This window comes from Lithobates pipiens, unplaced genomic scaffold (assembly GCF_037356315.1).
Source record: "Lithobates pipiens isolate NorthernLeopardFrog02 unplaced genomic scaffold, aLitPip1_a1.2 Scaffold_8, whole genome shotgun sequence".
NCBI classification, from domain to species: domain Eukaryota; kingdom Metazoa; phylum Chordata; class Amphibia; order Anura; family Ranidae; genus Lithobates; species Lithobates pipiens.
The window spans coordinates 641,683,797-641,708,864 of NW_027507903.1; the positions used below are offsets into that span (position 1 = coordinate 641,683,797).

At 47.0% G+C, this 25,068-nt stretch overlaps 1 protein-coding gene across 1 annotated transcript in view; it reads left to right on the top strand.

The window, feature by feature from the left end:
- The window catches only part of LOC143961607 (beta-1,3-galactosyltransferase 5-like), a 45,626-nt gene extending 20,983 nt beyond the window's left edge, over positions 1-24,643 (top strand). The window contains exon 2 of the mRNA XM_077470922.1: positions 23,740-24,643. Coding sequence (XP_077327048.1) covers positions 23,740-24,254 — 515 coding nt within the window. The 3' untranslated portion in view covers positions 24,255-24,643. The remainder of the gene's footprint in view (positions 1-23,739) is intronic.
- The last annotated feature ends 425 nt before the right edge of the window (positions 24,644-25,068 follow it).

Genomic DNA, 25,068 nt, shown 5'->3' on the forward strand with positions numbered 1-25,068 from the left:
ACACACCACTTTACCAACTGTCAAATTGAGCGGTGTTAGCCACTGATCTGCCTGTGAACGCAAAGCTGAAAGGAGTGCCGGGCCAGTGTGGCTCTTGGCTTCCAGGCACAACAGACGCAGCATGGCATGGCAACGTCTCACCTGGCATGTCGAATAGGTTCTGGGGAGCTTGGGTGGCGCAGCGGAAGAGACACTAGCAGCGGAAAAGGATGAGTCAGCCGAGAAGGAGAGGGAGGAGGATGGAGTAGGAGGAGAAGAAGAGCCAGGCCTCCATGCAATCCGTGGCGGTAAAACCAAATCTAGACGGGTGCCACGGGTTACATGCTTGACAGCCGTCAGAAGGTTCACCCAGTGGGCAGTAAAAGTGATATCCCTTCCCTGCCCGTGTTTGCTAGACCACGTGTCTGTGGTCAGATGTATCTTGGCACCGACACTGTGTGCCAGAGATAGATTCACTTGCCGCTGAACATGGCCATATAGCTCTGGGATGCCCTTCTCTGAGAAATACTTCCTTCCTGGGACCTTCCATTGTGGTGTTCCAATGGCCACAAATTTTCGAAAGGCCTCCGAGTCCACCAGTTTATATGGCAGTAGTTGGCGGGCTATGAGTTCTGACAAGCCAGCCGTCAACTGTTGGGCAAGAGGGTTATCTGGCGTCATCCTTTTTTTACGCTCGAACATTAGGCCCACGGAAGCCTGTATTTTTGCAGAAAAACGTGAGCTTGGTGTGATGGAAGGTGGAGTGGAGGACAATTGTGAGGAGAGAGGATAAGGAGAAGTAGAAGACGAGGCTGGACGGTGAGAGCCTGGAGTGTGGCTTTGTGTGTTCCGTTGCTCCCACTGGGCTCGGTGATGGCTGCTCATGTGCCTTCTTAAGGCGGTCGTCCCTAGGTGAGTGTTGGGCTTACCGCGACTAATGCGTTGACTGCAAAGATTGCAGATGGCAACGCTATTGTCAGCAGCGGACACGTTAAAAAAAAAGCCCACCCATGCAGCCATGTGCCGGCATCCTGGGAGCGCCAGATGTGGCCGTACATGGTCGATGACTCGCTCCTAATACATTAGCAGTCTGCTTTGTCCCTCCTGTGCAATGTAAGTTATTCCTGCTTCTCCTCCCTATCTGCTGGTCCATATCTCCCTCTGAACTCCCCTCCTCTTCCTCTCTTGTGGGCACCCACGTGACATCACTAGACACGTCATCATCAATGTCACCTTCCCCACCGCTATAAGTAGAGATCTCGGAGTAGGCAGCAACCCCGGGGACCAACCTCCTCCTTGGGCTGAACTGGGTACTGTCGTCAGACTGCTGAGTAGCGGTTGTTGCTACCTCCTCTTCCTGATCCAATACCAAGAGTGGCTGCGCATCAGAAATGTCTTGATATGGATCGGAAAATAATTCCTGTGACTCAAGCGGAAGGTATGTGGTGGTGGTGGTGGTGTTGTTGGTGGTAGTGTCTTTGGGGGTGCACATAGCAGAGAGTGAAGAAGAGGGTGCAGATCGAGAGGATGAGGAGGGTGCAGAAGAGTAAGGCTGAGTGAGCCACTCAACCAAGTCTGGTGCGTCCTTTAAAGTAATTGAACGCACCTTCTGCAACTTCCCACTTTGGCTCACGCCTGTTGCTCCTGCCCTACTCCTACCACCCCTGCGGAAGGGCCTGCCTCTTCCTCTGCCTGTCATTTTTTAAATGACCCTGTGACAAAACTCTCAGTCCCTATACTGATAAAGGACTGCTGCAGCATAGGGCAGCAGTCAGACTCAGCAGTAGTGCACCTCAACCCTATGTATTGTGGACCTATACCAGTCCTTAAGGAATAGCAGACTGTACCTCACTCAACCCTATGTACTGTAGCACCCTAGACCTTACCAGTCCTTATAAGGACCTTTGTGGAACAAGTAGGTTGTGAATGATTAGCAGACTGTACCTCAGTCCCTATACTCATAAAGGACTGCTGCAGTATAGGGCAGCAGTCAGACTCAGCAGTAGTAGTGCACCTCAGCCCTATGTATTGTGGACCTATACCAGTCCTTAAGGAATAGCAGACTGTACCTCACTCAACCCTATGTACTGTAGCACCCTAGACCTTACCAGTCCTTATAAGGACCTTTGTGGAACAGGTAGGTTGTGAATGATTAGCAGACTGTACCTCAGTCCCTATACTCATAAAGGACAACTGCAGCAGAAGGGCAGCAGTCAAGTATAATATTCTTTCTATATTTGGAAGAAAGAATATTATACGTGTACAAGCCTATTACCATACCAGTCCTGAAAAGAACCTTTGTGGACCTAATAGTAACAGCTACTGATTAAACTGACTGTCCCTCACTGCCTCACACACAGCTTCCTGCCTGTCCCTATTTAAACTGACAAAACAGAGGCTGCTGGAACAAAAACTTGAATAGCACTTTTGTGGACCTAATAGTAACAGCTAATGATTAGACTGACTGTCCCTGCAGCACACAGCGTCCTGTCCCTCTCTCTACACTGACAAGAGACAGGCTGCTGCAACAATCAGTAGCACAGCAGTGCCTCAAACCTATATCCTGAACTACACCTAACACCTATACCAGTCCTGAAAAGAACTTTTGTGGACCAAATAGCTAGCCATTTGGGTCACTGCAATCTCTCCCTGCTCCACACAGCAACCTCTCCCTATAGTGACAGAAGAAAGAATGTAAAATGGCCGCCGGATCGGGTGTATTTATAAGTTAGGGGGAATGTCCAAGTGTCCATGTGCTGTAATGTCTCAATTGGCTGTCCTGTACCCCATGATGGATGTGTCATCATAGGTCAAAGTTCTTTTACACAGTAAACACGGAAGTCCGCCGGGCGAACGGCGGCAATAGTCCGCCGATTGGGCGGACAGGGAACAGCCGAAATTCACCGCGAAACGACCGCCGGGCGAACCGTTCGGTCATCCCTAACCTCAAGTCAGAGGTTCTGCAGCCGGAGGTGCCTCCTTTGTGCCCGCCACGACGGGACCCCCCGCCGGGGGGGCCCATGCCACTGTCGGCCCTGCCGAAGCCCTTTTTCCCAGCTTAAACTTGCTCACCAGTTCTTTGATACCTGCCAAAAAATCTAACAGGCCCGTGGAAGCTCCCGCTGACCACACCGCTCTAGTCTCCTGACCTTGACCCACTGCTTGTCCTCCAACTCCCATGTTATCCGAATCACACATCACAGGTGATTGTACAGGTGACTTACCAGGCTGCACAGGTGACGCCCCATCAGCCAAGTGCCTGTTCTCCACTGCTGTGTCCTGCAACCAGTCCTCCCCATGTACCGCCGCCTGCTCCCTGAGATGGGCAAGGATGCACTCCAGTGGCCATGCTGTCCTGAACTTTTCCCCAGGCTGTCTGCTTACTCCCAGAATGCAGAGAGAGCTTATAAAACCTCTTCTAAACCCTTCCCCCTCGGCACCATAGTACTTACCCTTACACTTTAATGTTCCTACCATTAACCCCGTCATGCCCGCCCTGTGCCTATTTATTCTGGCATTGCTGCGGGCTCTCTGACTAAGGACATGGATTACTGGGGTCTGATGAGACCAAGATAAATGTACTTGGTTCAGATGTTATCAAGCGGATGAGGAGTCTAGATGAGGAGTACAAAGAAAAGTGTGTCTTGCCTACATTCAAGCATGGTGGTGGGAGTGTCATGGTCTGGGGCTGCATGACAGGTGCCGACACTGGGGAGCTACAGTTCATTGAGGGAACCATGAATGCCAACATGTACTGTGACATACTGAAGCAGAGAATCCCTCCCTTCGGAGACTGGGCCACAGTGCAGTATCCCAACATGATAATGAAACTTCCAAGATGACCACTGCCTTGCTAAAGAAGCTGAGGGTAAAGGTGATGGACCGGCCAAGCATGTCTTCAGACCTAAACCCTATTGAGCATTTGTGGGACATCCTCAAATGGAAGGTGGAGGAGCACAAGGTCTCTAACATCCACCAGCTCCGTGCAGGGCTGGACTGGCCTACCGGGATACCGGGAGATTTCCCGGTAGGCCGCCTGCCCTGGGGCCGCTTTTAGTTGCGGCTGCATTGGGGCTTGCTACTGCGGATCACAGCACTGGCTGGCTCTGTGTTCGGCGGCCGCGCTGTGACATGGCCCCCCCCCCCCAGACCGGCCTGTGTGATAGTAGACAGAATCAACGTTTTGCCTATCACACAAGCCGATCGGGGGGGCGGGGCCATGTTACAGAGCGGCTGCCGAACACAGAGCGCCAGCCAGCGTTGTGATCAAGAGGAGAAGATATCGCCCGTACAGCCCGCCATGTGTGCCTGGATAGGAGGATCAGCAGGGGGGCTGCATATAGAGGAGATGAGCTTTCTATATTCCTCCATGCAGCTGCTGAATGCTTGCAGGAAGGAGAGGAGAATCAAGCATTCAGTGGCTGCATGGAGGAATATAGAAAGCTCATTTCCTCTATATGCAGCCCCCCTGCTGATCCTCCAACTTCTTTTACTGCCCCCCAGTTCACATTGTGCTCCATGCCCCCCCAGTGCTCTTCTCCCCACCACACTCTCCAGCCCCCCCCCCCCACAGTTCTCTCCACCCCTGTTCTTTCTACCCCCCAACCTGCTCTCAAGTTCTCTCCATCCTTCTGTAGCCACCATCCCAGCGCTATCCACCCCCCCCAGTGCTCTCCCCCCAGTGCCCGTACAGCCCGCCGTGTGTGCCTGGATAGGAGGATCAGCAGGGGGGCTGCTCCCCCTTCTTTCCAGCTCCCACCCAGTGCTCTCCACTTCCCCAGGACCAGAGGACAGGCTGACTGGGGCCGGAAAATGAGGACGGCTGAAGGTGCAGGTGGCCAGGGACCACTTCATCTCACAGCAAACAGATCCTCCGGAAGGAGCACTGCCCCCATCCAAAACAAGAACAGACCCTGCCTGCTGCTGCCCTTCATGGATATCCTGCTGGCATGCAAGGTACCGTACCGAGCATCAACAACACACCTTCCCACAGATGTAGACTGCAGACTGGGACATGGGGCACAGGAGGGGCTGCATTCATGGGCATAGTGAGACTGCATTCATGGCACAGTAAAGCTGCATTTGATGGGCACAGTGAGGCTGCAATGGTGGACACGGTGAGGCCGCATTTGTGGGCACAGTGAGACTGCATTCATGGGCAGAGTAAAGCTGCATTTGGCGGGTACCCACCCCCTTACCTTAGTGTATTGTTTCTGTGGAAGGTGGTCCCCCCCACGTTCTGAGTTCCTGGGGTCCCCCTTGATGATTGTCCACTTACCACTTTTAACTGGAATTTGCATATATATATATATATCCCTATGTGATTTCATATCTATATATAATACACTCTTCATCAAAGGTGCTTTAAAATAACGTTATGCTGTGGGGCTGGTATGACATTTTTTCCAGGGCTGGTTTTTATTCCCAGTCCGGCCCTGGCTCCGTGATGTCGTCATGGAGGAGTGGAAGAGGACTCCAGTGCCAACCTGTGAAGCTCTGGTGACCTCCATGCCCAAGAAGGTTAAGGCAGTGCTGGAAAATAATGGTGGCCACACAAAATATTGACACTTTGGGGCCAATTTGGAAATTTTTCACTTAGGGGTGTACTCACTTTTGTTGCCAGAGGTTTAGACATTAATGCCTGTGTGTTGAGTGATTTTGAGGGGACAGCAAATTTACACTGTTATACAAGCTGTACACTCACTACTTTACATTGTAGACAAGTGTCATTTCAGTGTCACATGAAAAGTATAATAGAAAATATTTCCAAAACTATGAGGGGTGTACTCACTTTTGTGAGATGTTGTATGTGTGTGTGTGTGGAACAAACTGAAGAGAAGCTGATTGGTTGCCATGGGCAACTGCTCCAGATTCTGTTCGCTTCAAGCTTGATCAATTTCCCTAAATGTCTTTTTATCTGTTTTAGCAGTCATATGTGTAAATGAGAAGAATGGTGGGGGCACATCAGGGCACATTGGAGCACATCAGGGCACATCAGGGCATATTGGAGCACATTGGGGCACATCAGGGCACATCAGGGCATATTGGAGCACATTGGAGCACATTGGGGCACATCAGGGCACATCGGGGCACATCAGGGTATATTGGAGCACATTGGGGCACATCAGGGCATATTGGAGCACATTGGGACACATTGGGGAACATCAGGGCACATTGGGGCACATCAGGGCACATTGGAGCACATCAGGGCACATCAGGGCATATTGGAGCACATTGGGGCACATCAGGGCACATCGGGGCACATCAGGGCATATTGGAGCACATTGGGGCACATCAGGGCATATTGGAGCACATTGGGGCACATTGGGGCACATCAGGGCATATTGGAGCACATTGGGACACATTGGGAAACATCAGGGCACATTGGGGCACATCAGGGCACTCTCTTCTCATCCATCCCAGATGATGTCACAAGCAAATAGGGGTAGATGAGAAGCGAGGGAAGGGATTGTGTGGAGGAGGGACAGAGACCAACTACTAAGACCAAATGGCCATCTCTTCTGCAGACAGTCAGTTCAAGGAATGTTCAGAGTGAGGGAGGGGTACCCCAGCTTTGGCAAATTGATTTTCAAAAATGCTAACTGCTCCATTAGCTGGGGGGACAACTGGGATCTTTGGGGTGACAGGATGTTTCCCGTCTCAGAAAACACCCGCTCACTCTGGACACTTGTCGGAGGGCAGGACAGTAGCTCCTTGGCAATATCTGCGAGGGCAGGCCACTCCTCGCTCTTCCCCTGCCAAAAAAACATTGGATCTGTGGTGGGGTGCACTGGTGGGGCTGACAAATAGGACATGACAACCTCCTTTGCTGATATGGGTTTCTTGGGGTGCACTATGTTGGAGGTTCCCATTAGGGTGTCAAGTGCCTCAGTCAAGACAGAAGATGCTCCGCTGGCAGGAGCTCTGCTCACTTCACTAGATGTAGATGATGCATGGGAGAGGGGGTCTTCAATATCTTCTTCCTCCTCTTCCTCTTCTCCCAGACTTACCATCTGCCTTTCCCTCTGACGCACCCTGTTGATTAGTCTGTCCCGCCATGTTGTCAGAGCACTACACTGCACAGCCATTTTTCCCTTGATGCGAGGGTAACACATGGCAGCCAGCATCAGTTCTGGGCAAGAGGCGGTCAACTCCTGCGTGCGCCTGCCCAACTCCATCAGAAATGTGTTTAGCAGAGCCAACACATCAAGTTGAGGGCCACCACCAGGCAAAGGTTCCTCAGCCGACTTGAACCACTCCAATTTGCTCTGAAGGTGGTTGAAGAGTGGGAGCACATGACCAATGCTGGCATCCTCGCGGCTTAGGTGTTCTGTAACAGAGAGGAAAGGCTTGAGGACTGCCACAATCTGCCCGATTATGGCCCAGTCCTCCCTGCCTAAAGGTCTCTCTATGCCAATGTTATGATCACAGGCCATGGCATGGAGAGCCTTCTGCTGCTCAAGGATGCGTTCCAGCATTGCTAGGGTTGAATTCCACCTAGTCCCCACATCCTGTTTTAGACAGTGTTCTGGAAGGCCTGCCTTCCTCTGTTCCACCCTGAGGAGGTGGCTGTCCCTCACACTCTGATGGAAGTGGCCAGCCATCTTCCGACAAGAGTCCACCACTTTGGACAGCCTTCCATCGCCACCAGAAATGGTCTCCACCAACTGAAAACTGTCAGTTACCACCTGGTGGAGAAGGTGGGCTGAGCAGCGCACACCCACAAAGCTGCCATCCCTTACAGCCTTGACCATGTTTCTGCCTCCATCAGTGACAACATAGCCAATCCGGTAGTTGCTGTCTGCCTGTCCAAACCACTGCAACAACATTTTCTGCAGGGCTTGCAGGATGTTTCGCGCTGTGTGCTTTTCATCAAGCACCTCAGCGTGCAGGAGGAAGGAACGGTACCCATGTTTGTCAACTACTGACGAGGATCCAGATGTTTGAACTACATCATGGGACACCTTGGCCTGCCACCAATGTGCCGTCAGGGACAGGAAGGCATGCTGGGCACTACACGCACTCCACAGGTCAGTGGTCAGGTGCACTGCCTGTCCACCTGCCCTTCCAATCTCCTCCTTGAGCACCCCGACACAAGACCTGTATAAGGCTGGCACCACAGTTTGGCTGAAGGTCTTACGTGATGGCACACAGTACTGTGGTGCAACAGCCTGCATCAATTGCTTGAAGGGCTCACCTTCCACCATGTTGAAAGGTGCTCCTCCAACTGCAATGAGCTGGCCAATCAGGCGTGTTATTTTATGCACCTGCGCCCGAGACATAACCTTACTCTGAAAGCCACCAAAATCTTCCAGGGTGGCCTGGCTGGTATGGATTGGATGCGGGATGGTGGCTGTGGCGGTGCCACTATTGGTTCCCCTTTTGGTGTTTGGAGGAGTGGCCATGATACTTTTCTCCCCTAACAGCACTGCATGGTGGTGCACACGCATGTGCTGGTTCATGCCACTGTTACTGAGATGCCCTATGTCTTGGCCCCGGCTGACCTCCCTGCCACAGTGATTGCATTTGGCCTTTTGACCGACACCAATTCTTTGAAAATGCTGCCAAATGCTGGAATGGCAGCCACCACCTCGGACACTGCCTGATGGAATACCTTCCACTGCAGTGGTCACACTCTCTTTCTGAGGTTCGGCAGGAGCGGGAGGAAGAGACCTGAACATCCCAGGTATATTGGGTGCTGTGATGGATTGAGGTCTAATGGTTGCATTGGCCCATTCTGATGCTGGAGGCTTATAAAGCACTTGGGCAGGGGTCTTTTCAGGAGAAAAAAGTAGTGGGGACTGAGGGGAGATACTTTCTGGGCTGTCGTGGTGCCAACATGGGTAGAGGGCTGGAAATTACATTTGTCTACAACAATGTCAGGAAAGCCTGCTTCTACCTCTTTCACATTGCCAAGGGAACAGTGATCATTAGAAGCAGTAAACTCTGTCTCCTTGCTGACCACTGCCAAGCTCCCTGTAGTGCTGATGGTGATGGCACTGGCAGCAATGGTGGTGGTGACATCATCATGAGCCTCGGCCTCCTGACATGTTTCCTGCTGCATGGCCAGGATCTCCAGCTTTGGCTGCACAAATGTATGTGCACTGGGAACCCCTTTGGCCTGCCCTCTTCCATAAAAGGTACCAATGGGCAGCATGTTACCAGCAGCAGTGGCAGAGGTGGTAGCGCCACTTTTGCTATGAATTGTGCTGCTGGTTCTAGGAGGTAAATCCTGGAACAGCTGGCGACATGCAAATGTCTGCTGTTTGCCAGGCTCTTTACCACCAGCAGTCTTCACTCCCAGTCGCCTCAGCTTTATGGGAGGTGAGCTGAGCTCAGAGGGTGCAGAGACAGAACGTCCCACCTGCTGCTCATGTACACAGCTCATAGCTCTCCCCCAGCAGCACTCTTACTGCTTTTTTGGCCTTGTTTGCTGCTCATTTTTCCTTTAAAAGTTAGAAAAATGTAGACAAAAAAAAATATGATTTTGATTGCAGCAAACTAACACCAAAATCACCAAATGTACAAAAAAGTATTATACAAACAGAAAATAACAAAATATTAACTAAATGAAACAAGAAATGAAAAAAAAAAATGATCTCTCAAAACCAACCAAAAAACGAATAAAACCAGAAACTAAACACTAAGAGATGATACACTTGCAAACTACAACTGATATAAACTAAAATGAACAATGAAAAGCTAAGGTTTGCAAAGATATTCGCTCAGATGCACAGAGAAATAATCGTGTGATCTGCTCCACTACACTAACTAACCCACAAAGGGAAGTCACATGATCGGGCCTGCCCTGTAGGCCTCAGCAGCAGAAAAAAACCTCTGATTGGTCAACCAAGTCACGTGTTGTTTCCGTAGTAACGAAATTTGGACATATTGTCATATTGAGGTATATATTTTTTCCTTTAAAATCATCGTAAAGAACGTTCGTACAAGTTAACGAACCTAACGACAATTCGTATTTCGTACGAATTAAAATTGAATTTCGGACACGAAATACGAAGTACGAATTAATTCTAACATGAACTGGAACGGAACGGAACGAAACAAATTTATTGACGGCGCCCATGTCTAATACATAAACATTTTCATTGAAAAATATATCTCCGCTGGCAGCGCTGGGTAATATTATTGCACTTATATCAGCATATTAGCAACCGCCCATTGACAAAGTAAATGTACTTATTCTAATTACAAACACCTGATATAAACAAGAATAATAAAAAGGTGAGTAATACCAAAACCTAAATAAAAATGAAGAAATGAAAAATAAAAAATAAGTAAAAGAATATAATACTGAATTAAAATAAAAAATAAAAAATAATAATAATAAATATTATTTAATGAAAAATATGAATATAATGTAATAAAAAATGAATCAACACTACAAAAAAATTAACTAAAATGCAGCTAACTGATCCGGAAAAAAACAGATAAGTAGAAGACCCAGACTAGTAAAACATGTATGGGGAGGACGGAGTTGGTATAAAACCACCAGTAGCCAATAGACAAAAATAAAACTAAAACTAAAAACCACTTTTTAAAAACCAATAGAGGTGTATAATATAGATATAAGTAAATACCCTCTGGTATAAGACCTGTGCGTCTGACCTAAAATGATTGGAAAAAATCCTCAAAACCCTCCTTAGCCGGTTGCATATATAACATTCGACCTCCAGGGTCTGGGGTTCATTAATATATTACTTTGCTTACAATGGACCCGGATTATGGGACTGGGCCAGCCGAAACAAATATTAGGCCCTAAAGCGGACCTACCTAAGGTTAAAATGAGGGTAGGAGAATTAAAAATGGTATAACATATACACGGTAATAAACGGTTAAGGTGTCACAAAACGAAACCTAGTGGATATTCAATCTTGACACCTTGCAGCCAGCAGGAATGAATATCGATTTGGACCTTAATTGTTTTTTAACAAATTTTTAATTTTTGATTACTACACAAGTTCATCCTACCATTGCAGGCATCCCCACATAACATGGGGATCGGGTGTTAGTCTTAGGAGGTTCCTTACCTTATTGGATGGGCAATATCCTGAGAACAATGAGCATTGAAATCCCAGGTATAGTTGAACGGATTACACCCAATCCCTTATCTCAGGTGGGGCCGAATGTAATATACACTATAAATATGGCACTGGGTTATTATATAAAAGTTTACCCCATCTTGAAAAATTATTCGGCATAGGAGACCACCTAGATTGCATACCCTAATGACTTTAGGAGTCTTAAGCCTAGTTCAGGACCCCTTATCTGTTGGACTCTGAATAGTATTAAGATGTGGCCTATCCCCTCTCTTGGGTCTCATAATCGCCCTTTTCTCTCTACATTTATGTTTTATATTTTAATATGTTTTATATTTTATTGTTCCATTTTTCTACTTTCTCATTTTCCCCTCTCCTATAAGTGCAATAGGTAGTTCAGGTATTCATATGGTATACCAATTTGAATTCTCCAACCCTCATTTTAACCTTAGGTAGGTCCGCTTTAGGGCCTAATATTTGTTTTGGCTGGCCCGGTCCCATAATCCGGGTCCATTGTAAGCAAAGTAATATATTAATGAACCCCAGACCCTGGAGGTCGAATGTTATATATACAACCGGCTAAGGAGGGTTTTGAGGATTTTTTTTCAATCATTTTAGGTCAGACGTACAGGTCTTATACCAGAGGGTATTTACTCATATCTATATTATACACCTCTATTGGTTTTTAAAAAGTGTTTTTTAGTTTTATTTTTATTTTTGTTTTATTTTTGTCTATTGGCTACTGGTGGTTTGATACAAACTCCGTCCTCCCCATACATGTTTTACTAGTCTGGGTCTTCTACTTATCTGTTTTTTTACTGATCATTTAGCTGCATTTTAGTTAATTTTTTGTAGTGTTGATCCTTTTTTTATTACATTATATTCATATTTTTCATTAAATAATATTTATTATTATTATTATTATTATTTTTACAATTTTATTTTTAATTTTAATTCAGTATTATATTCTTTTACTTATATTTTATTTTTCATTTCTTCATTTTTATTTAGGTTTTGGTATTACTCACCTTTTTATAATTCTTGTTTATATTAGGTGTTTGTAATTAGAATAAGTATATTTACTTTGTCAATGGGCGGTTGCTAATAAGCTGATATAAATGCAATAATAATACCCAGCGCTGTCAGCGGAGATATATTTGGCAATGAAAATGTTTATGTATTGCTGGTGGAATTGTTTCTGTATGCTGACAGCGCCGGTATTTACATATGTAGGATGCAGTGCTCCACATACACATTTTTTTTTCCTCCGCGGGCTACACTTGTTATGAAACCGGGTCCTGCCTTCCTGGGAGCGCATCTGCAGTCATTTGGCTGGCATTCCCATGATAAATATGGCGGTTTATGCGCCGCGCAGGTGCAGAGGAGTACTGCACCCTATATAAAGTGAAGGGTGCACCAAAATGGCCGCTCCAGATGATGTCGGTGTGACGAAATTAGTAGGGTGTGGCCACGGGACGTGCACCATTCACTTTCAGCTGTAACACCAACAGGACGTGGTTTATGTTACTGGCATTTTTATTGCATACTAAATGCGAGTACAACCCTGTTATTTAATAAAGTACTGTCTGTTGAAACGATTTACACTATGGAGAACCAAAACGGAGTACCCCCAGCGGATGACAAACGAACCCCCCCAGAGATCCACATAGCGGCACAGGGGCTCACACTGTGGAGGCTATACCACCCCTGCAGGGGCAGGGTATCTGGTGAGGGCATTACCCATTTTTTGTCACGCACACTGGAAAGATACTCCTTATTTAACCTCACATCTCCTGCATGAATTATCTGTACAAACTTTTGGGACTTTGTGGAAACTTTTAGCACTTGTACACACGGTCAGAGAATCTGTCGGAATGAGTCTTATCGGACCGCGTCGTCAGATAATCCCACTGTGTGTGGTATGCATCGGACTGATTCCGTCCGAATCTCCGTCCGATCCAAATTTCTAACATGTTGGAAATATTTCCTGACCAACTGGGCCGGACGGACCTAATCCGATCATGTGTAGAGCATTCTGATCGGACCAAGTGCCACGCATGCTCAGATCAAATTCCTACATCAAAGCTATTGGCTACTAGCCTGAATGTAGTCCCATCGTAACAAAATTACGTCATCACGTTCTGAAAGATCGGATTTTTCGCCAACTTGGCCCGACCGTGTGTATGCAACAGTTTCGGACGCAATCCGTCGGACTAAATCCAACGGGCAAAATCCGACGGATTTGGTTGGCAAAATCTCCGACCGCGTGTACGTGGGCTTAGTGCTTCCTTGCACCTGTATATCTGATGATTTATTGATTACCTATGAGATACTTTCACATTTTGCACTTTTTGATATATTTGTTTGTATTTTCACAAATTAATATTTTATTAGCACTCTAGTGTAAGGAATGTATACTGGATTTGTATACACATATATATATATATTTTTTTTTTTCTCAGGATTGGTATAATTTTGCACGGACATTTGATTTATATATTTTCTTACCTTTATTGATATTCTACTAATTAGAATGTGGTTTAGATAGACGTATCACACCTCACAAACGCATATTTATTTAATCACATTTTTTCACCAATAGAAGTACATCAGAGGTGAAATAATAGAAGTATACATACTTTTTCCTTTTTATTTGTTTTTCTCTCAATTTTCTAATTTTTATTTAGGCTTCAATTTTTAAAGGTATAGCGCCAGATCTGTCATTTTTTTGCATGCCCGTCTGTTTTCCCCTGTGCTCATGCCGGGGGAAGGGGGGGGGGGCATCCATCCTCCCTCTTTCTCCCTAGTTACACCAGCATCAGGGGGAGGGGGTATCACTGAATGTCGTCACCCCTCCCATACACAATTAGTAGCGTATGGGAGGGGGGAGAGGGCCCTAAAAGACGTTGTGAGCTGGGTCTAATGTACATAACCACGCCCATGGGCTGTACGGGGTGGGGATCGATGCATGATGTGAGCTGTACTAGTGCTAGTGTCTCCTGCTGGGGCTCCTCTGCAGCTAAGTATGTGTCCAATTGCAATGTACACATAGTAATAATGGACAACTTCTCCACACATTGTACATTTGGAATTGTATCTCCCGGCTTCTCATTCAAACAGGAGCCCACATATTTTGACACTGGCTCTCGGATGTGGGGGCGGGGCGGAGCTTCATCCCTCCAGCTAACTGAATTCCAGCGCTATATACACCGTTTCACAAAGTCCGGCCTGATAAAACTGCAACCAGCTTTATCTTTGCACTCATTCACACGGCCGTCCAGGGCTACACACACCCAGATTAGCATTTCTGCAGCCTGCACAGCCAGGTATTCATGAGCTGCTGCCAATCAATCAATGATAGGCTCTGCAGCTGATATGTGACCGCACATGAAGAAATTACCTACAGTTAGGCCGCGTACACACGCGCGGACTGTTCGCCCAACTTTGTCCGTCCAACAGTTTCAGCAAACAGTCCGCTCAAAATTAGCATGGACATTAGCATGGACGGACATGCCCACACACGACGAACGAACAGTTTGCTGAAACCGTGCGCGATGACGTGAACAGCACGTACGACGGGACGAAAAATACGACGTCCTATACACTGCATTATAGCTTTCGGCGTGAAAATCCTTTCTGAGCATGCGCGCAACTTTGTTTGACGAACAAGCCTACACACGAGCGGGCTGTTCGCTGAAACAAGGTTTCAGCGGACAGTTTTTCGGAAATTCCGAAAAACCTTGTCCGTCCAACTGTCCGCTGAAACTGTCCGCTGAAAGCCCACACACGAGCGGACTGTCCGCCCAAACACTGTTCAGCGGACAACGTTGGGCGAACAGTCCGCCCGTGTGTACGCGGCCTTAGGGTTAGATGAGCGGCCTTGACAAAGGACAGTTTTATGGTGTAATATTGGCGCGTTTTCTGTGTGTTAAGAAAATTAACAACTTAATCTAGTAGCTCTTCTGCCACCCTTGGCCACATGCGTGCCCCCCTCCTCTTTCAAGCTGCAGAGATGGGGGGGAGTTCTGACGGACTTTCCGAATGAACGGACTTGGCCACACACAATCACACCAAAGTCCGACGGATTCGAACGTGATGACGTATGACTGGACTAGAATAAGGAAGTTCATAGCCAGTAGCCAATAGCTGCCCTCGCGTCGGTTTTTGTCCGTCGGACTAGCATACACACGAGCGGATTTCTCAGTAGGAACTGGGTCCGGCGGAGTTCTGTCGGAAAAAATTTGAAACATGTTCCATTTCTAAAGTCTGTCAGACTTTTGCAAATCAAAAGTCCGCTGCAGCCCACACACGATCGAATGGTCTGCTGGAATCATTCCGTCTGACTTTTGATGTTGAAAAGTCCGGTCGTGTGTACACGGCATAAGTGTGTTCCTGTCTTAGCGTGTTCAGTCACAGCATGTTCTGTCATGACGGTTTGTCAGTAGGTGGTCATGGCGGTTCTGTCAGTATATTCAGTTTCAGCATTTTTTTTTTCCCCCAAGTCATAGTCATAGCCTTCTGTCATAGTGGGGCTGTCATAGTGTGTCACTGTCATAGTGGGTGCTGTCACTCACGTTCAGTCATGACGTTCCAGTCTAGCGGGGTTCAGTCTAGCGGATGCATCCTAGCGTAGTCGGTCAGCGTGTCCAGCCTCAGCATCTTGGTCATACCGTGTCCAGTCATAGGGTTCCATCATTTCGTAGCATTTTCATTCGTAGCTTTTTCATTCGCAGCATTTTCATTCGTAGCTTTTTCATTCGCAGCATTTTTCTGGCGTAGCATTTCATTCATATAGATTTTCCTGTGGTAGCATCTTCCTGTGGTAGCATCTTCCTGTCGTAGCTTTCATTCATAGCATTTTCCTGTCATAGCTCTTTCCTGTCATAGCTTTCATTTGTAGAATTTTCCTGTCATAGCTTTCATTCGTAGTATTTTCCTGTCGTAGCGCTTTCCTGTCATAGCTTTCATTCGTAGCATTTTCCTGTCATAGCGCTTTCCTGCCATAGCTTTCATTCGTAGCATTTTCCTGTCATAGCTTTCATTCGTAGTATTTTCCTGTTATAGCTTTCATTCGTAGTATTTTCCTGTCATAGCTTTCATTCGTAGCATTTTCCTGTCATAGCTTTCATTCGTAGTATTTTCCTGTCGTAGCGCTTTCCTGTCATAGCTTTCATTCGTAGCATTTTCCTGTCATAGCGCTTTCCTGCCATAGCTTTCATTCGTAGCATTTTCCTGTCATAGCTTTCATTCGTAGTATTTTCCTGTCATAGCTTTCATTCGTAGTATTTTCCTGTCATAGCTTTCATTCGGAGCATTTTTCTGTCATAGCTTTCATTCGTAGTATTTTCCTGTCATAGCTTTCATTCGTAGCATTTTCCTGTCATAGCTTTCATTCGTAGCATTTTCCTGTCATAGCTTTCATTCGTAGTATTTTCTTGTCATAGCTTTCATTCGTAGTATTTTCCTGTTATAGCTTTCATTCGTAGCATTTTCCTGTCATAGTTTTCATTCGTAGCATTTTCCTGTCGTAGCGTTTCCTGTATAGCTTTCTTTCATAGCATTGTCCTGTCGTAGCTTTCGTTTGTAGCATTTCTGTTAGCTAGTGCTCACATTCAGGATCTGCCACGTCTACGGATCCACACGGGCTGAGGTTTTGTTTTAATTGATTGTCGTCCCACAATCTTCTCGCCCGTATACCAGATGTCATACGATGCACGTTAATTTAAAATAATGCATTTGGGTGGCAAAAAGGAATGCAATCTATACACTAGGGGGAGAGCTTCTGGGGGAATCTAGGATGGAAAAGGACCTGGGGTCCTAGTAGATGATAGGCTCAGCAATGGCATGCAATGCCAAGCTGCTGCTAACAAAACAAACAGATAATTGGCATGCATTAAAAAGGGGATCAACTCCAGAGTTAAAATGATAATTCTCCCACTCTACAAGACTCTGGTCCGGCCGCACCTGGAGTATGCTGTCCATTTCTGGAAACCAGTCCTCAGGAAGGATGTACTGGAAATGGAGCGAGTACAAAGAAGGGCAACAAAGCTAATAAAGGGTCTGGAGGATATTAGTTATGAGGAAAGGTTGTGAGCTCTGAACTTATTCTCTCTGGAGAAGAGACGCTTGAGAAGGGATATGATTTCCATATACAAATCCCTTACTGGTGACCCCACAATAGGGATAAAACTTTTTCGCAAAAGGGAGTTTAACAAGACTCCCGGCCACTCATTAAAATTAGAAGAAAAGAGGTTTAACCTTAAACTACGTAGAGGGTTCTTTACTTTAAAGAGGGATTCCACCTAAAAAAAAAAATATTAAAAGCCAGCAGCTATAAATACTACAGCTGCTGACTTTTAATAAATGGACACTCACCTGTCCCGGGTTCCAGCGATGCCGAGGCCGATCGATCGCTCGGCTCTCGGCTGCTGCCGTCACCATTCTAGGTGAGGGAATCAGGAAGTGAAGCGAATCGGCTTCACTTCCCGGTTCCCTACTGCGCATGCGCGAGTCGCGCAGCGCAATAGGAATTGTCCGCGCTGTCACTGGGACCCGTGTGTGTCCCAGCAGACAGCGCGGCAGGACAGGAAGTGGGTGTAAATACCTGTCTTTGACAGGTATCTCCATCCCCCTCCCCCCTGTAAGGTGCCAATTGTGACACCGGAGGGGGGTTGGGTTCCGATCAGCGGAAGTTCCACTTTAGGGTGGAACCCCGCTTTAAGAGCGGCGAGGATGTGGAATTCCCTTCCACAGGCGGTGGTCTCAGTGAGGGGCATCTATAGTTTCAAGAAACTATTAGATTTATCAGTATTCTTAGAACAGTAATAGGGTGAAGTAAATACCAATTGCTGCTATCCACTTACTGTACTTTGATAGTTGGACTATCCCTCTAAAAGATGAGGTTGGCTGCTACTGTTTGGCTTTTGAGAATTTAAATATATCTTCTTTTTCTCTCTTCTGTTTTTCCTTCTTCTTTTTTGTCATAAATTTTGCTTTTGTTGTCTCGTCTTCTTTATCATTTAGTTGCCAGTTTTTCGCTTTTGGTTTCCCGGACACATATTGGTGGCAGTCATTAAAGGTGGTGCTAAAATCATGACACGGATCTGCTAAATATGGACCGGCTACCACCAATGTGCTATATGCATATTTGCATGGTGATGGCGATGAGGGATCCCCTTGGGTGAAAGTTATGTTTGCACAATATTTTGAGTAGATTTGTATGCATGGGATGGAAGCGAGTTGTGTATGGCTGGCTGTGGTGGACACCGGTGTCTCATCATGAGCAAGCACACCCTCCCCTCCTGAACCGTACCAGGCCGCATGCCCCCAACATGGGGGGGGGGGTGAGTGCTTTGGCAAAGAGGGCTTCCTGCGGCCCCCCACCCCAAAGCACCTTGTCCCCATGTTGATGAGGACAAGGGCCTCTTCCCGTCAATCCTGGCCGTTGGTTGTCGGGGTCTGCGGGTGGGGGGCTTATCGGAATCCAAGAGCCCCCCTTTAATAAGGGGACCCCCAGATCCCAGCCTATGTGAATGAGTATGGGGTACATTGTACCCCTACCCATTCACCTGAGGAAAAAAAAGTGTCAATAAAAAACACACACTACACAGGTTTTTAACCACTTGCCGACCGCCGCACGACGATATACGTCGGCAGAATGGCACGGGCAGGCATATGGGCGTATATATAAGTCCCTGCCTGCCCGCGGGTGGGGGGCCCGATCGGGCCCCCCCCCGGTGCCTGCGGCGGTCGGCATTCCTTCGAGAGCGATCCGGGATGAGGGGGCGGCCATTCATTCATGGCCACCCCCTCGCGATCGCTCTCGACGAATGGAAATCCCCGGTGACATCACTTCCTCTCCTGTAATGTAAACACAGGAGAGGAAGTGATGTATTCTCTCCTCCGTGTCGGTATTTTTCGTTCCGACACGGAGGAGAGCGGATCGGTGAGTTGCACCAACACTCTACACACACAGTAGAACATGCCAGGCACACTCACACCCCCCCTTTACCCCCCGATCACCCCCCCAATTACCCCTGCCCCCCAGTCACAGTGACACCAATGTCATTTTTTTTTTTTTGCATTGGTGTCATTTGTGACTGTAATAACTGTTAGGGCAGTTAGAGTTAGCCCCCTTTAGTTCTAATGTGCCCCCCTAACCCCCCCCAATAAAGGTTTAACCCCGTGATCACCCCCCGTCGCCAGTGTCACTAAGGCTGGGTTCACATTGCAGCGGTTTATGAGAACGAATGTGATTCGCACCGCACTGCAGTGCAAATCACATCCGATCTCTGTGCGATTCGAGTTCAGCCATTCGCCGCACCCGCCGCACCCGCCGCAAATTCGCACGGGACCCTTTTTTTGGCCCGCAGCAGAATCGGATTGCATGGGTGTTCACACCATGCGATCCGAGTTTGCAGATCGCACTGCGATATGCGAACTGATCTGGGGGTGTCAGTAACATTTCACTGACACTCCCAGCAGTTCGCATAGGGCAGTGTGAACTGCCGCCGGGAGGCATGCGATGCGGGAACCCGCCGCGGATTCACGGCGTTTCCGCATCGCTCCAGTGTGAACCCAGCCTAATAAGCGATCATTTTTCTGATCGCCGTATTAGTGTCACAGGTGACGCTAGTTAGGCAGGTAGGTATTTAGGTTCGCCGCAGCTTTTTATAGCGCCAGGGACCCCCATATACTACCGCATAAAGCCCCCTGATTGCCCCCTAGTTAACCCTTTCACGTGTGATCACCATATAACTGTTACAGGTGACGCTGGTTGGTTAGTTATTTTTTTATAGTTTCAGGGCACCCGCCATTTATTACCTAATAAAGGTTTAACCCCCTGATCACCCAGCGGGTGTCATTTGTGACTAATAACTGTTAGGGCAGTTAGGGTTAGCCCCCTTTAGTTCTAAGGTACCCCCCTAACCCCCCCAATAAAGGTTTAACCCCGTGATCACCCCCCGTCGCCAGTGTCACTAAGGCTGGGTTCACATTGCAGCGGTTTGAGAACGGATGTGATTCGCACCGCACTGCAGTGCAAATCACATCCAATCTCTGTGCGATTCGAGTTCAGCCATTCGCCGCACCCGCCACACCCGCCGCACCCGCCGCAAATTCGCACGGGACCCTTTTTTTGGCCCGCAGCAGAATCGGATCGCATGGGTGTTCACACCATGCGATCCGAGTTTGCAGATCGCACTGCGATATGCGAACTGATCTGGGGGTGTCAGTAACATTTCACTGACACTCCCAGCAGTTCGCATAGGGCAGTGTGAACTGCCGCCGGGAGGCATGCGATGCGGGAACCCGCCGCGCATTCGTGGCGTTCCCGCATCGCTCCAGTGTGAACCCAGCCTAATAAGCGATCGTTTTTCTGATCGCTGTATTAGTGTCACAGGTGACGCTAGTTAGGCAGGTAGGTATTTAGGTTCGCCGCAGCTTTTTATAGCGCCAGGGACCCCCATATACTACCGCATAAAGCCCCCTGATTGCCCCCTAGTTAACCCTTTCACCAGTGATCACCATATAACTGTTACAGGTGACGCTGGTTGGTTAGTTATTTTTTTATAGTTTCAGGGCACCCGCCATTTATTACCTAGTCTCACTAGTGTACCCCTAAATTTAGGGGTGTCTACTTTCCAAAATGGGGTCATTTGGGGGGGTTTGTGCCATCTTGGCATTTTATGGCCTTCAAAACTGTAACGCCCTTAGAAAGCCTGAAGGCGGTGCTTGGTTTTCGGGGCCCCGTACGCGGCTAGGCTCCCAAAAAGTCCCACATATGTGGTATCCCCGTACTCAGGAGAAGCAGCAGAATTTATTTTGGGGTGTCATTTCACATATGCCCATGGCATGCGTGAGCAATATATCATTTAGTAACAACTTTGTGAAAAAAAAAAAAAAAAAAAAAGTTTGTAATTTTCCCGCAACTTGTGGCAAAATATAAAATATTCCATGGACTCAACATGCCTCTCAGCAAATAGCTTGGGGTGTCTACTTTCTAAAATGGGGTCATTTGTGGGGGTTTTGTGCCATCTTGGCATTTTATGGCCTTCAAAACTGTAATAGGTAGTGAGAAGTGAACTCAAAAATTTACGCCCTTAGAAAGCCTGAAGGCGGTGCTTGGTTTTCGGGGCCCCGTACGCGGCTAGGCTCCCAAAAAGTCCCACATATGTGGTATCCCCGTACTCAGGAGAAGCAGCAGAATTTATTTTGGGGTGTCATTTCACATACGCCCATAGCATGTGTGAGCAATATATCATTTAGTGACAACTTTGTGTAAAAAAAAAAAAAAAATTTTTTTTTTGTCATTATTCAATCGCTTGAGGCAAAAAAATAAAATATTCAATGGGCTCAACATGCCTCTTATCAATTTCCTTAGGGGGTCTACTTTCCAAAATGGGGTCATTTGGGGGGGTTTTGTACTGCCCTGCCATTTTAGCACCTCAAGAAATGAGATAGGCAGTCGTAAACTAAAAGCTGCGTAAATTCCAGAAAACGTACCTTAGTTTGTAGATGTGACAACTTTTGCGCAAACCAATAAATATACAATTATTGACTTTTTTTTTTACCAAAGACATGTGGCTGAATACATTTTGGCCTAAATGTATGACTAAAATTGAGTTTATTGGATTTTTCTAATAACAAAAAGTAGAAAATATCATTTTTTTTCAAAATTTGCGGTCTTTTTACGTTTATATCGCAAAAAATAAAAATCGCAGAGGCAATCAAATACCATCAAAAGAAAGCTCTATTTGTGGGAAGAAAAGGACGCAAATTTTGTTTGGGTACAACATTGCATGACCGCGCAATTACCAGTTAAAGCAGCGCAGTGCCAAAGTGTAAAAAGACCTCTGGTCATTTACCAGCAAAATGGTCCGGTCTGAAAGTGGTTAAAGTCATTTATTAGTCAGCTCCGTGGGTCTTCTTCTGACTTCGGGGGTCTCTTCCGACTCCTCAGCTCTCTCCGGCCTCTTCTCCCACTCTCTGGTTCTTCTGCTGGGCTCCTCCGCTATCTTCTTCCAGCTCTTTTACTAGCTTGGCCCGGGCTTCTCCATCCTTCTTCTGATGTTGACACAACGCTCTCTCCCGTTGTAATGCTGTGCGTGAGGTGCGCAATGACTTATATAGGCATCGGCGTGATCACCGGGTGATGTCACATGGTGACCCCACCCTTTATGATGTCACAGTCCCAGCATGCCCTGGGACTTGATGCCATAAGGGGCGGGGTCAACAGTATCTCATTAAAGTGGAGTTGCCCCCCAAAAAATAAAACCACTTAAAAATCTTAAAAAAAATCAAAAAAAAATAATTGGCAAAACAAAAAATTTTTACTCACCTCTAAATACCGGTTGCTAGGGGGTCCCTCGTAGTCTGCCTTCTTCATTGCCTGGGCTGGTGACATCACTTCCCCTCGCGCCGCACATTCACCTGGGACCTGTCACGTGTCCCAGGTGACTGTACGGCGTATCACGGCGCCCTGCGCCGCTCGCGCATGCGCAGTGGGTGCCCGGCTGTGAAGCCACAGCCGGGTGCCCACAGTATGCATGACGGCGCCGCGAGCGGAGCGGGGAGCGAGGGGGGGGCTTCGTTCCCCCGCATCGCTGGAACCCGGGACAGGTAAGTGTCCGATTATTAAAAGCCAGCAGCTGCAGTATTTGTAGCTGCTGACTTTTAATTTTTTTTTTTTAGGGGGTACCCCACTTTAAGACTTTCTTTGTCTTCATTTTAATTATTTGTGTTGGAGGAGGGTGTGGTGTTTATTTATAAATAATTTTTCTAAATATAAAATTAAAGGTGGATAATCAAATAAAATATCTAGTTCTTAAACCAGTTTATCCTCTTTGAAGAGTATCTTTGGGAATCTTTCCAGTTTGTTGTCTATACAGTATAATGAGCAGCTAGGCCAAGGCTCACCTCAGGTCTTGTTAGTTAGGATTATCGCATTTCCAAGTGAAGACTCTGACTACAAATATATATATATAGATATGGCATACTTCATATTTCCTGTGCAGAATGATAAAGTGCATCTTGTACAATAAAATTTTTATAGGCATGCGAAGTATAGCCATTCTACCGTTCTAGTTCAATTTTTTTGTCATCGTTTTTTATTTTTATACAAAAAAAGGGATTAAGATCACCAACGTATGCCACAGCAGACGTTATGAGGTTTTGGTCAGAAAATGCAACCGTGTGTATGCTCCATTGGACTTTTGCTGGCGGAATTCCCGCCAGAAAAAGATTGAGAGCAGGTTTCCTATTTTTTGGTCGGAAAAGGTTCTGATCAGAAATTCCGATTGTCTGTAGCAAATCCGACACGCAAAAATTCCTAAGCATGCTCGGAAACAATTCTACGCATGCTCGGAAGCATTGAACTTAATTTTCTTGGCTCGTCGTAGTGTTGTACGTCACCGCGTTCTTGACGGTCGAAAGCACAGAGAACTTTTGTGTGTTATCGTGTGTATGCAAGTCAAGCTTGAGCGAAATTCCGTTGGAAAAACCATCCAAGATTTTTCAGACGGAAATTCCGCTCGTGTGTATGGGGCATAAGAACAGCTTCTATCAAACTTATATAAGGACTCATGGGTTGCCTTAATCCAGTTGCTTGCTTTGGTAATTGAAAGTTGATTGAGAATTTTTGTGTGTGACTGGCATGAACTAAACCATTGTTTTCACCTTTATCCAAATGTTTCCTCCATGACAGCTGACGATGATGAGTTTGTGAACCCTTACTCTCTGGTCTCCTACATCTCCACCTCCGTAAAGAAGTTTCCTCTCCAAATCCATGGATTCTGCCAGTCTCGGTGCCCAGTGGACCGCTGGGGTAAATACGGAATTCCCTTCACTGTCTTCCCGTATGATTTCTACCCCCCATTCGTATCTGGTGGAGGAATACTCTACTCTGCCGAGTTGGTCCCCTCACTCCTCAGTGTCTCGTCCACCATCCCCGTCTTCCCCCTGGATGATGTGTATTTTGGTCTATTGGCTCTAGCTGCCAACATCTCCTTCCACCACGAGCTTCGCTTCCGTACCTTTGGGCTGAAGTCCACCAAGATTTGCCGCTTCAGGGATGTCCTGGTGGCCCACGGTTTATCAAGACATCAGCTGCAAGAAGTCTGGGATGCCCTTCCTTACACCTCTCCGTGTCCGCCCAGCAGAAAAGAGAAGCAAGAGTACGATAGGAAACTCAAAAGTGTACAAGAAAGTGACAGCGGATAGTTACTTCCTAGTTCATGTATTACCTCTTATGCCATGTAAACACGACCAGACTTTTCAACAGAAAAAGGTGAGACGGAACGAATCTGTCGGACAATTCGATTGTGTGTGGGCTCCATCTGACCTTTGCTGTCTAAAAATCTGACGGATTTTAGAAATAGAACATGTTTCAAATTTTTCCGCCGGAACTCTGCCGGACCCAGTTGTTATGGAGAAATCCGCTCGTGTGTACGCTACTCCGACGGATGAAAACCAACGCTAGGGCAGCTATTGGCCACTGGCTATGAACTTCCTTATTCTAGTCCGATCGTACGTCATCACGCAGGAATCCGTCAGAATTTGGTGTGATTGTGTGTGGCCAAGTCTATTCCTTCGGAAAGTCGGTCAGAACTCCGCTGAAGGTCCATCTGGAAGACCATTGGACCTAGTCTTCCGGAAAGTCTGGTCGTGTGTACGCGGCATTATGCCGCGTACACAGAACCAGATTTTCCGGCAGACTAGGTCTGATGGCGTTCCCAACGGACTTTCAACGGACTTCTGAACGAATGGACTTCCCCACACACGGATGGACTAAGTCTGTTCGAAAGTCCGCTCATTTTGAACGTGATGACGTAAGACGGGACTAAAAAAGGAAGTTCAATAGCCAGTATCCAATAGCTTCCCTTGTGTCGTATTTGGTTCTTCGGACCAGCATACAGACGAACGGTTTTCCCGATAGGGATTGAGTCCGTCGGACAGATTTGAAACATATTCTATTTCTAGGTCTAGGTATTATTTTAAAGAAAAACGATCGGATTATCCCACACATGATCGGATT